Consider the following 13,306-nt stretch of genomic DNA (forward strand, 5'->3'; position numbering starts at 1 on the left):
TCTGTCATGAGTCCAAAGGTGGAACAACAGGAACTCCTCCAGCCAGAACCGAAGGAGCAGCAGGTCCTGAATCCTCCAGGAGCCTCTTCCTCTGCTGGATGTCCACAACAAAGTAGGTTGGAGCTGAAATCTCTGCTGCTGTGACTCCTTTAGACCTGGGGAGGCTCTGTGTGTGAAAGGGGGGGGGGGGTCATCATTGTTGGCCTGGAAAATGTGTTGCAGCTCTGTGGCCTTTCTCAAGAGTCCCCCCCAAATTCTTTTTAATGCTGTGCCTGCTGAAGCTTTGTGCACTGGAGGTGTGTGTGTGTGTGTGTGTGTGTTTGGGGGGGGGGGGGGGACGCTGCTGCAGCGGCAGCTGGCTGCCCAGCTTGCAGGGGCCATCTCCTCACAATGGACAGCCGTCCCCCTGGGGCCAGTGATTTAGGACAGGGCTCTCTGGACAGGCCCCAGAGGAGCAGAGAGGACACTGGCTTTAGAGGAACGCACCCTACTTCTCATCTTTGCGCCCCCCTCCCTATCCTCGCATCGCACTGTAGACTGCCCCCACCCCACCCCAGCTCCACCCTTCATCCCCTCCTCGGATAAACTCTCTCCTGGGACGGGGAGGCCGGCCTCTGGACGGGGAGCATTCCTGAGGTGTGGCGCGCTAACGCCTGCTGGACGCAATGGTTTTTCTTTGTTTTACTTTATTTTATCGGGGGGGGGGGGCGCAACAGGTGCACGTGGATCCTCTGTCGTCCAGCTGCAGCTGAGAGATAGGGGCGTGGGACGAACGCGCTGCTGCTGCGCCGGTGGGCTGTTGGAGCTCTTTTCTCTCACAAAACGAGGCTTTTTATGTGTAACCTGGTCCAACTACCCCCCCCCTCCCACCCCCATCCCAACAGGCCCCTCTTTCATCCCGCCACCCCAGCTAGCACCTGCCGCCCCAGCCAATCCAAAGAGGAGAGCCTCTTATCCCGGACCGAGAACAAGTGTTCCACAAAAATGTTCCCCTCCGTCCTGCGGCAGCCACCTCTGCACCCCCACCCCGCCCAGAGGAATTATGGGATGTCTAAAATGAGCAGTCATACAGAATATTGTGTGGTGCAGCCACTTGATCTAACTGCTGACAGGGCCTCCACCAGAGCGGGTGTCCTGGGGGGATAGGCCGGATTTGGTTACCGCATCCCCATTGTGATGCGCTCTGGGTCCCATACACGGATGAAAGGGGACGGGGGGGGGGTCATGTGCACATATGCGAGCTCACAACGCAGGTGCCTACATCTGTTCATCTCTGGGCAGATGCTCCTGGAGGACAGATAGACCCACCCCCCACCCCCCAACCACGCGCTCATCCTCCAGAATGACAAAGAAAGTGCGCAAAAGCGCAATTTTCCACATTTGTCCAAAGATGCTCCAGATCTTGAGACTTTGAGACCCAGAAACTTGTCTGATGTTTCCGTCACCTCCTTTTTAAAATATAAAATCCCTCTTTTGTGAATTCTAAAGATTTATGCGCAGAGTTCACAATCTGACGCCGAACTTTGAGGGGTTTTGTTCACAAACGTCGGTCTCGTTGAAAACAAAGTTGGACCTTTAAAGCTTCAGGATTCCTCAGTTCTGACTTGGTTCACTAAACCATCAGCTAGAAGGTTGCTGGTTGAACTCCTCAGCGGCAGCCGTCAGACGCAGAGAGCTGTTGGTCCGCAGCAGCTTCCTTCATCCTCCGTCATCGATGAATGACGTCAGTTCTCTCTTATTTCGTCACTGAAGTCTCCTCGCGCTGAATAATCAAACTCACTAAATAATCTTTGTTGTCTAAATGATCGATACTATTTTAAATGTTGTGTTTTTGTTTTTTGTGCTAACTTCTGATTTTTTAAGGGGCGTGCGGGTCATTCGGCGCGCGGCGGTGTTTGTATCAGTTCTCCAACTTGTGCGTGTAGAGACCCGCACATGCGCCGCAGTGCGTCACCCGCGGGCTGCGTGCGAGGCAGATGTGCTTTCATAAACATGGGCACGCGACCGACCGCAGTCTGCAGCTCCCAGTCCGCGTCCCCCCCACCCTCCCCCAGTGCATCCTCACGCACGCGAGCGCGTCTCCGCGTTAATTACTGCATGGCAGACCGAAAGGAAGCGCGTCTCCAGAGAAACGAATGCAAATGAGGCAGCCGCGCGGAGCGCGAGGAGTCGTGGGAAGCCTGGAGGAAGCCAGAAGAGCCCCGGGGAGACGCGGATGTGGCCCGTGGCCCCTCGTTACTGGCAGCTGGCCTCAGTAATCTAATCTGAACACACAAAGGCCTGTTGAGCTGCGTTTGGCGGGGACTTTGCGCCAGACCAGAACCGAACCGGGTCAGCTCCAAACTGGATTTCTCCGTTTTCCAACTCTCGCGTTTCTGTCTTTGATCCTCGCGCGGTGGTTGAAAACTTTCCACGCTGGATTGAAGGTTTTTGTTTGTTTCATAAAGAACATGTCAGGCGCGTGCGTTCTAAAGACTCAAACCCTCTCATTTCCTTTCTCCTTTCAGCGCGACAATTTAACACGCGTGGCCTTGTCACCCCTTCATCTCCTTCCTCCTCCTCCTCCTCTTCCTCAGACCCACCCAACTCCGTGAAGTCTGATTCTGCGTCTTCTCCTCCAGCATCTGCCGGGGAACCGAATCAGGAACCACTGGCACCGGCGCGGTGCTCCGCCCCCCACGCGCGCACGATTTCACTGCGCGTGAAGACGCGTCAATATTTATCTAAAACAATCAGTGCGGAGAAAGGTGAATCGATCCAAGAAGACCCTCTCCCCCGCCCCAATCAACGCCTCCCATGATCGATATCGTGTGATGCGCGCCGTGTTTATGTTCCCACGAGTGACCTGTGGTGTCTCAACTTCGGGGACCAAAGGAAAACATATTCTGGCTTCCCCCTCGCCATATGGCCCCGGAGGGCCCATACCGTTACAGGTCCCCCAACATGCTTCCAGTTGAGAGAGAGATCAGGACGGAGGCGCGCGGAGACGGGCGCTTCAGCCCGGGGGAGGGACGGGGGAGGGGGGCAAACGTCGTTTTCTGGACGTGTGCAGAGGAGGGAGAGTGGGTGGCAGATGGCTTGTAAGAGTCTGTGCGCGTCTGAAGGCGTGTCGTGGTTCTTCACCGAAGACCCCCCACCCCCAACCCACCACACCCCCCCAGCGCTGAGTCGCAGGGAGTGGATGAACAGTCAGACCCGAGTCTGGCGGGTTAGGAGTTAAATGCCGCAAGCTCCTCCATGTAGCCTTTGGTGAAAGAGTCACTAGCGGCAGCAGCAGCTGCAGTTACAGCAGCAGCTGTAGTTGCAGCAGCAGTAGCTGCAGCAACTTACAGCAGGAGCAGCAGCTGCTGCAGCTGCAGCAGCAGAAGCAGTAGCAGTAACAGCAGCAGCAGCAGTTACAGCAGCAGCAGTAGCAGTAGCAGTAACAGCAGCAGCAGCAGTAACAGTAGCAGCAGCAGCAACAGTAGCAGCAGCAGCTGCAGCTGCAGCAGCAGCAGTAGCAGTGGCAGTAACAGCAGCAGCAGCAACAGTAGCAGTAGCAGCAGCAGCTGCAGCAGCAGCTGCAGCAGCAGCAGTAGCAGTGGCAGTAACAGCAGCAGCAGCAACAGTAGCAGTAGCAGCAGCAGCTGCAGCAACAGCAGCAGCAGCAGTAACAGTAGCAGCAGCAGCAACAGTAGCAGCAGCAGCAGCAGCTGCAGCAACAGTAGCAGTGGCAGTAACAGCAGCAGCAGCAGTTACAGCAGCAGCAGTAGCAGTAGCAGTAACAGCAGCAGCAGCAGTAACAGTAGCAGCAGCAGCAACAGTAGCAGCAGCAGCAGCAGCTGCAGCAACAGTAGCAGTGGCAGTAACAGTAGCAGTAGCAGTTACAGCAGCAGCAGTAGCAGTAGCAGTAACAGCAGCAGCAGCAGTAACAGTAGCAGCAGCAGCAACAGTAGCAGCAGCAGCAGCAGCTGCAGCAACAGTAGCAGTGGCAGTAACAGCAGCAGCAGCAGTTACAGCAGCAGCAGTAGCAGTAGCAGTAACAGCAGCAGCAGCAGTTACAGCAGAAGCAGTAGCAGTAACAGCAGCAGCAGCAGCAGCAGCAGTAGCAGTAACAGCAGCAGCAGCAGTTACAGCAGAAGCAGTAGCAGTAACAGCAGCAGCAGCAGCAGCAACAGTAGCAGCAGCAGCAACAGTAGCAGCAGCAGCAGCAGCAGCAGCTGCAGCAGTGGCAGTAACAGCAGCAGCAACAGTAGCAGCAGCAGCAGAAGCTGCAGCAGCAGCAGCGTCCTGCCTTGAATTTCACAGCAGATTTCTGCCTCTAAACTCGTGGCGCCATTTAAGCTCCTGTTCAAACTGATGAGACCTGCGTCAAAGCTCAGCCCCCTAACGCGCATGCTCCACAGAGGCTCACCTCAAACCCACATTTTAATGGCTGAGTCCAAACATTAAACCGAACTTTCGTTTCCATTATCGGGGTAATTAGGACAAGAGGTGAGCTGGTTATCAGCGGAGCGGGACTTTGGTTCTGTTGATTACACGTAACAATCAACCCCGTTCTCATGCACGAGCATTACGCAAAGTGCGGCTGCGCACGCTGCGCTCTGCGCGCGAGTTTGTGCAGATGAGGCCTTTATGAAGCTGAAACATCCTCATTAAGCTACAGCCCCCACCTACCCACGCCCACGTGTTTACTGTGGTGTGCACGAACGCGCACGAGTTTAGAGAGACGCAGCGACTGAATCCAAGAGGGACCAAACTTTTATTCTTAAATTGGAAGCAAAACAGACCAAATCAATCCGAGAAGTTCAAGTTTTTATGTCATTCGAAGGAAAGCGAGAACGCGCACCAAGGGAGAGGAGGGGGCAAGAGAGGTGCGCGCGCACGCTGTTATTGAGTGGAGAGCAGGTGCTGCCCGAATTACCATACAGCTGAGGGGACGAAGAGAGAGCAAAACTTAGCTGCTCCTTCGCCGCGCGCACACAATAACAAGAGTCCCCCCTCGTGTTGGCCACGCGAGCAACTGCAGTGCGGGTGCACGCGCGCACACACTTCGATGCGCTTCTAAACAAGCGTTTCTTTTTCTGGTCTTTTCCTCTGAGAGGAGAGCAAAAGGGGAAAAAAGCTAAGAGTCCGGCCCCTCAGAGCGTTTACCTCACCGCGCTGCTCTGCCAAGGAATGTTTTGACTCCTTTCAGTCTTTTCAAAGACTCGAATTCTTCCCACAGCCAGAAATGCCGAGAGGTAAAGACTGAACACGCTGAGAAGAAGACAGAGAAGGAGGAGATGAGAGAATGAGGAGAGGAGAGAAGGAGAGGAGGAGGAGAGGAGAGGAGAAGAAGAGAAGGAGGAGAGGAGAGAAGGAGAGGAGGTGGGCCAAAAAAAATACGGAGTCAGGGTTTGATCAGGGAACATTTTCTTCTCCCTATGATGGGAGCTTTAGAAGTCACGCCGTTGTAGCCCCCCCCCCCCCCCCAAACAAAGGGAACCGTCCAGTTAGGCAACAGCTGGATGGATCGATGCAACCACGTGGCGTCAACATCAACACTGGACGATGGATCTGCGCCACTGCGTTGCTGAGCTGTTTCCCCCTGAAAACAGCCTTTTGCTCCTGACACTTTAAAGAACTTTCTTTCTTTTACACCCCTTCCCCCCCACCCCAAAGTTTTTTTTCAGTCTAAACATCAGAGAGTGAAAGTTGGTGGAACCGTGAAAACACGCGTCCTGTGGGCCGGCGGGGCAGACGTGGAGCTTTCTTCCTCCTCCACGTTGGTCCTGAACACGCTGTGGAGGTGCAGGAGGAGGTACGGAGGCTGTTGGGGTACTTGCGTGGGACCCCATTGTGAAGGGCCCTGCCAGATTGGGAGGAGGAGGGGCCCATTTGCATGTTATTATCATAGCATGTGTATGGGCGTATATAACAGGCTGCAGGCGGCCTCCGCCGGAGACAGACGCACAGCTCACAGTGAGGGCAGACTTTGGGGGGTGGAAGGAGGCATGTTGGAACAGTGACAAATCTGTTTTTGGGGTTCAACCGAGACGGGCTCAGACTGAAATGTGTCACTTTTGCTGAAACAAACAACAGGAGCCCGCCCGCCGTCTTTGCGCTTTTACGCACTGGATTACCGCCGTGGATCGGAGCTGGAGAACTTTAGCTGCGTTTTTATTCACCTGCTGCCAAACTCCAACAACTTCACACGTTTGATTTCTGCTTGTACCTTGAAAGGTTTGGGGATTTATCCTCCGTTTCTTCCCTCGGGACATGAATCAGAGCAGCGTGGCACGCAGAGGCAACAGTTGATGAGAAAGACCCCCCCTCCGTGAGGCGACAGAAACCTGCTCAATGCATCGAAGGGACTGAAGCAGGAGGAGGCACCCTGAGACCAGCCGAGCCCCCCAAGACATTTAACTTTATTTATTTATTATTTATTATGTATTTATTGAATATGGGGCGCGTCCTCCTGCTGACTCTAACCATCATGTCCGTGTTGCTGTGCCAGGTAAGACTTTCTTCTTTCTGACTCCTAGTGCAGAGCCAGAGGCGGCAGCGTGAGCGCGGCTGCTGAAAATGCGCTTCTCTCTTCCGCAGGGGTTTTGTTCGGGAGTCTTTGAGCTGAAGTTGCACGAGTTTCTGAACAAGAAGGGGGTTCAGGGCAACAAGAACTGCTGCAAAGGGGGCTTCGCCTCGTCCTTCCAGCAGCAATGCGAATGTAAAACCTTCTTCAGGATTTGCCTCAAGCACTATCAGCCCAACGCCTCCCCGGAGCCCCCGTGCACCTACGGCGGCGCCGTGACCCCCGTCTTGGGCTCCAACTCCTTCCAGGTCCCCGACGCAATCCCGGAGAGCTCGTTCACCAACCCCGTCAAGATTAACTTCGGCTTCACGTGGCCGGTAAATACATGAGGTTTGGCGCCTTTTCTGTGCGTAAAAGCAGCGCAGAGGCGCGGTTTTTGTTTTCTTCCGCCGCGGCTTGAAGAGCAGAGAGAGTTTAGAGGTGTTCAGTTTCACCAGATCAGGTTAGGCAGTTTGTTTTCTGTGCGGTGGGTGTTCAGCACAATCGCCGCAGGCCTCGACTTGATGCTATCAGCGCATCTCCGCCGGCCACCTGTCTCATGAAGCCATTTGTCTCCCCAGGGGACCTTCTCGCTGATCATTGAGGCGTTACACACCGACTCCGAGGACGACCTCTCCACAGGTAGGCACCACATCCTCTTCCCTTTCCAGCTCTTTTACGCACCCGCCTCACCCTTTACCTCCACCCTCCAGAGAACCCGGAGCGGGTCATCAGCACCATGACCACCCAGAGGCATCTGACGGTGGGGGACGAGTGGTCTCAGGACCTGCACACCGGGGGGAGAACCGAGCTCAAGTACTCGTACCGCTTCGTGTGTGACGAGCACTACTACGGGGACGGCTGCTCGGTGTTCTGCCGGCCCCGGGACGACGCGTTCGGCCACTTCACCTGCGGGGAGCGCGGAGAGATCGTCTGCAACGCCGGCTGGAAGGGCCAGTACTGCACCGAGCGTGAGTTTCGGAACCGAGCCGCACAAAAAGTTCTGGAAAACGCGCGTTTCAGCAGAATTTACTCTAAAGTTCAGAGACTTAGTGCCTTTAAAGGAAACTTGAAGCTAAACGTCGCCGTGCGTGCCCCCTCCCCTCCTCCTCTTCACTCACACACACACGCACACACACACACCCACACACACACACACACACACACACACACGACCACTTGATTTATTCTAAGGAAAGTTTTGGGGAATAATCTCACGCGTGCCATAAATTTACATGCTGCGCTCCGATTGGTTCCTCCCGGAGTGGGCCGGGCCGTGATTGGCTGAGGTGGGGGAGGTATTGTTTGAAGTGGGCAGCTGCCGGCAGAGAGGAGACAATGGAGCAGCTGTCGCGCACTGGCAACACACTCGCCAGCTGTCCACTCTTATCTGCCCCAATCCGAGACATTAAGGGGAGCGCGCAGGCGTGTGTATGTGTGTGTGCGCGCGAGCGCAGACTGAATAAAAGAGTTCTGACCCGCAGCAAAGAAGTAAAAGAAAGAGGGAGGAGGAATGGGCTGTGTGTGTGTGGGGGGGTCTGTGTGCACTTGGAGGCGCACACGTTCACACACTCCCTCCTTTGTCTGCGCACTTTGTTGAGCAGAACATTTTCAGATAAAGAGATGGAGCCCCCAGAGAGGGGGGTGCCGCTCCCCGCACTTCCTCCCTCACGCACTAGGAAACAGCCACGCAACTTCTTGAAAGTCCTTCTAAAATGCCTTTTTCTGTGTTTGCGCAGCGATCTGCCTGCCGGGATGCATGGAGGAGCACGGCTTCTGCGAGAAACCCGGGGAGTGCAAGTAAGTCCACCCCCCCCCCCCCCCAACTCACTGGGGCATTAATAAATGAGTGGGACACGTGAGTTAATGTGAGTGGACTGACCGGTGTTGCCTCCTAATTGAACAACAACAGGTGCAGAGTGGGATTCAAAGGCCGCTACTGCGACGAGTGCATTCGCTACCCGGGCTGTCTCCACGGGACCTGCCAGCAGCCCTGGCAGTGCAACTGTCAGGAGGGCTGGGGGGGGCTCTTCTGCAACCAAGGTGAGGACGGGGTCTGACAGGAGAACCAGACCTAAAGCTGGCCTGGAGACAACAATTAGGAGAATGTTGGTGACGGTTCTCATTCATCCAGGAGTCAAAGTCGAGTCGTGGCAGCTGGACTTGAAACGTTTCAAGTCCAGCTGCCACGACTCGACTTCAAGACCGTGGAACATCTAGACGGAGAACCGGAGCCAAACGGGACAAAAGAGGTTCTGTTTCTGGGGCTGCTGTGGTCACGCCATGTGTTGCTCTGCCGCTAATCCACATGTGTCTCTCCAGACCTCAACTACTGCACCCACCACAAGCCCTGCATGAATGGAGCCACTTGTAGCAACACGGGTCAGGGCAGCTACACCTGTTCCTGCAGGCCTGGCTTCTCCGGGGCCAGCTGTGAGATCAAGGTCAACGAATGCGCCGGAAACCCCTGCCGTAACGGAGGAAGCTGCACCGTAAGAGCCGCTCCACCTTCTCAGATGCTTTAGGGTCTCTAGAATCCCACCGGAGAGAGATGCTCGAGCAAATGCCCCCAGCCGTAAACACTGTTTCCTTTTTCCCTATAGGACTTGGAAAGCACATACAAGTGTACGTGTCCTCATGGTTTCTATGGCAACAATTGTGAGGTGAGCGCCATGACGTGCGCCGATGGGCCTTGCTCCAACGGTGGGCGCTGCGTGGACAACTCTGACGGGGGCTACTTTTGCCAGTGCCCCACAGGATACGCGGGGTTCAACTGTGAGAAGAAGATCGACCACTGCACCTCCGGGCCGTGCTCCAATGGTAAGGATGGGGACTCGGCGTTGGGGTAAACTGTACGGTGAGCGGAGGAGACGCTGATGCTCATCTCTGGCCTGTAGGTGCCCGCTGTGTGGATCTCGTCAACTCCTACCTGTGTCAGTGTCCAGACGGTTTCTCTGGCATGAACTGTGACCACACCGGCGAGGAGTGCTCGGCCTACCCCTGCCAGAACGGCGCCACATGCCAGGAGGGCCCCAGCGGCTACACCTGCACCTGCCCACCGGGATACACCGGCCGCAACTGCAGCTCCCCCATCAGCCGCTGCGAGCACAACCCCTGCCACAACGGCGCCACCTGCCACGAGAGGAACAACCGCTACGTCTGCGCGTGCGTTCCCGGCTACGGCGGCAGAAACTGTCAGTTTTTGCTCCCAGAGCACGCCGCCATCCGCGGATCCGAGGTGCCCTGGATGGCCATTGGGACAGGCGTGGTCCTGGTGCTGCTGCTGCTCGCCGGCTGCGCCGTACTGGTGGGGTTTTTCCGATCAAAGGTGCAGCAAGGCGGCCAGGTAGACACGGCGACTGAAGGAGAGACCATCAACAACCTGACCAACAACTGTCAGCGCGGTGACAGGGACCTGGCGATCAGCGTGATGCCGATGCCAGGCGTCAAAAACATTAACAAGAAGATGGACTTCAGCGGCGGGGACCCCGACGAAGGCTCCTCACCAGGAAGGAGCAGCTACAAAAGCCGACAACCCCCTGCAGACTACAACCTCGTGCACGAGGTCAACTACGAGCAGGCGGCAAAAGAGGCCATGCTGGAGGCGGCCTGTGAGGACAAGTGCCAGTCCCTGGACTCTTTTGAGTTTGAGGAGAAACGCAGCAAACGTTTAAAAGGGTACGCTGGTTGTGGAGAACTCGGCTGACACTTCAGGCAACGCGGAAGATGATGTTGCTAACATGTCGTGCTCTTGTCTTCCCTTGTAGCGACGCGTCAGAAAAGAAAGCCCCAGAACTGTCTGCATGTGCGGACACCAAGTACAAATCTGTGTTTGTCATGTCAGAGGAGAAAGACGAATGTATAATCGCAACTGAGGTAAGCTCCCCGCCACTCTGCTCGCCGTCCGGCACACCCAAAAACCCGCCCAGCTCTGACGCCTTTTGTCCTTCTCCTTCCGTCTGCAGGTATAAGAAGCCGCCTATGGGCTGCCCGTTGCCGATTCGCTCTATGGGAGAGTTTTTATGCTCCTTCAGATGCTGCTCTAACCTTAGGGGGAGGTGTCCCGCCTTGAGACTGCTGCTGAAACCGATACGTTTAACTGATATTCAGAGTGAGCTGGTTCTCTACTGGTACCGAAGCGTAGGCAGCGACGGCCTGTGGGGTAAGAACAGGCAGGGTCACCGTTTACGGTTTAAAGTAAACTGCCATTTAGCTTCCTGTCCCGCCTTTCCGTGGAGAGGGTTGAAAAAGACGGGCTGTAGCGTTGGCGCCCGCCCGGGCCTCTTCTGTAGCCCACATGCCGTTGCTGAGCGCAGGAACTGCATCAAACGGTGGATGTTTGGCCATACTGGCCTGCTCTTCACGAGGCTGCTTGGGTGGGCTGTGCACCCATCGCTGTGGAGACTGTATGTACGCTCGATCACTGTGTTAACTGAAGAAGTGCGTTTTCTGCCCCTCCAAACCATTCATGATGTAGTTTTGTTTTTGTTTGTTTGGGACAAGAAAACTTCATTTTTAAAAAAACAAACAAAAAAAAGTTGGGTTTTGATACAGAAGGTCCTTTTTTGTGTGTAAAAATATAGAAACTGTTATGATTTAAAATTATGATTTAATTTAAGTTAATTTAAGGCTTCTTGTGTTATTCTTGAATTGTATATTTGTGACGTTTGCTATGATTATTTAAGTTGCTTCTTTTAACGATAATATTTGCAAAGGCACTTCACGTCGATGGGAACTTTTTAAGAAAATGTTATTTAAGAGGGATGTAAAAAATTGTTATGTTTCCGTTTCCTTTACCGCCTTTGATCGAAGGAATTAGTCAAGACTATTTTTCCAAATAAATATTGCTGAAATTTAATTGCGTCCGCTTTGTGTTTTTGTCCGTCTGGCAAACCCCTCTTTAGGGGTCTGTGAGCAAACTTAATCAGTAACATCTGTTGTCTTTCCTTGGCGACCCCATGGTGGGCTTTTCTGTGCCGACACTGTTGGCTAATGCCAGGAGTTGAAAGTGTCTCCCTGGAGATGGGAGGGGGGCCCATTCATAACCAAACAATGTCCCCACGCTGAATTTACCGCTCCCGTTTCTCCTCCCATGCAGATAATTCACGTCTTTACAACTTTGGGGAAAGTTAGGAAACATCTACTGTCCCGTCTGCTGGACACCTGGAGACTTTCTGCACACGAAAAAATCTATTTTTCCCAGAATTCCCCCTTAAAGTTTTTTTGATTCGGTCACAAAAGATGCTAATTGTGCTCACAGAACTGTAAATCATCGGCGCGGCAGATTTGGCCTCTGGAGGGGTTTGTAACCCCGAAGCTTTGGAGGGACAGACTTGGGCAGACAATGATGGAATTGACAATGGGGCACACAAAAGGCCACCCTCGGGAGAGTCCGCCTGTCCCTCGGCATGCTGGGAGAAAGAGATCAACAGGAGCAGATGTTGTTGAGTAACAGATGCCTTCTGGCCAAAGTTCAGCCGCGAGCAGCCAAACCTTCCAAGACTCTGACGCAGGAAAAAGAGAAACGCCTGGAGGACAACCTTTCTACCAACATTCATTACTTGGTTTTAAAAACTCGGTTCTGCTGCCTCCTTTCAGGTGTTTAAGTCAGCCCTAGAATGAAAACATTTCACCCCATCATGCCTGAATTTACTTCCATTTATACAAAAACAAATCTTCTTCAGTGTTTTTTTCCCTTCAAGTCCTGGGTTAAAGAGTGTTAGGGACACGCAGTGTGGAGGGGATCATTGAACAATCTGACCCACCAACAAAAATGATCTTTAGGATTATGACATTCCAACCATTTTCCCTCCAAAAGGCTTTTTCCGTGGAGATTAATCCATCAGATGAACATTTGCTGAAACGGCGTTCAGGACCACCATGAGTCGGTGAGCCGTGAAGGTTCTGTAAACTCTGGAGTTCAAACATTTGCTGTTCCGTTGTGGGAAAACCATTTCTGAGACGTCCACAGCCGTTATCGATCTGTACTGCTGGACTCTTTCTAATTCACAACCCTCTTTACAGACCTGTGAACGTCTCCAACAAGCTGCGTTTTTGGTGTTTTTAACTCGTTCTTGCAGCATTTTCTGATGACATTTAAAAAGACTTTTTAGCTTTTCGGAGAATTTTCCATTCGATTCATTGTGAATCAGGAGCAGACAAATTATTTGCCGTTTGAAAACATTCATATTTGAGACGTAGAAAATACGCTGGGCGGGGCCAGGAGCCCCCTGCTCCGCCCCATTCTGATGACCAATAGATCCATGAGCGTCTTTGCTTCTTCTCTGCAGCCTGTAGATCTACCTTCTCTATAACCCCGTCAGGGCAAACATCAAACCCTCCTGCTGCTCACTAATGTTCACCTCTGCTCTGAGTTTAGCTTCCACTGCTCATTCTTCCCATAACTTCATTGTTTGGCTCATCAGGGTTAGAAAATCTGCACATCTCCGGGTGGGACTTTCAAGTATTTTGAATTACCTTTGTACCTGTACTCTAGTACTTTTGTTTTGTTTTAATTGTTAAAGCTTTCAGTTTTTTTATTTTTCTGATATAGTATTTTTATTAATCATATACATGACTTTTATAAGTAACATAATCTGCATATATTTTGAATAACTGATCTAGATTTGTCATGTTGATTTCTAAAATAGTTACATCTATTTACATAATAATTAAGTAATTCATATTTGTTATGGGTTTTATTGATACCTAAGGATTCTTAATTCTGTCTGATGAAGTTATGAACTGGATTTTGATAAATTATGTCATAAAATG

The 13,306-nt window shown here is 52.9% G+C and overlaps 1 protein-coding gene across 1 annotated transcript; it reads left to right on the forward strand.

The window, feature by feature from the left end:
- The first annotated feature begins 5,709 nt into the window (after nucleotides 1-5,709).
- LOC101175375 (delta-like protein A) lies at nucleotides 5,710-11,390 on the forward strand. Its single transcript, XM_023956595.1, has 11 exons — nucleotides 5,710-6,478; nucleotides 6,568-6,870; nucleotides 7,114-7,174; nucleotides 7,246-7,503; nucleotides 8,272-8,332; nucleotides 8,445-8,575; nucleotides 8,855-9,024; nucleotides 9,136-9,352; nucleotides 9,430-10,210; nucleotides 10,300-10,408; nucleotides 10,498-11,390. The coding sequence occupies exons 1-11, from the start codon at nucleotides 6,410-6,412 to the stop codon at nucleotides 10,501-10,503; spliced, it is 2,166 nt and encodes a 721-aa protein (XP_023812363.1). The 5' UTR covers nucleotides 5,710-6,409; the 3' UTR covers nucleotides 10,504-11,390.
- Nucleotides 11,391-13,306: the final 1,916 nt, after the last annotated feature.

The sequence above is a fragment of the Oryzias latipes genome, chromosome 1, assembly GCF_002234675.1.
Source record: "Oryzias latipes chromosome 1, ASM223467v1".
Taxonomy (NCBI): Eukaryota; Metazoa; Chordata; class Actinopteri; order Beloniformes; family Adrianichthyidae; genus Oryzias; species Oryzias latipes.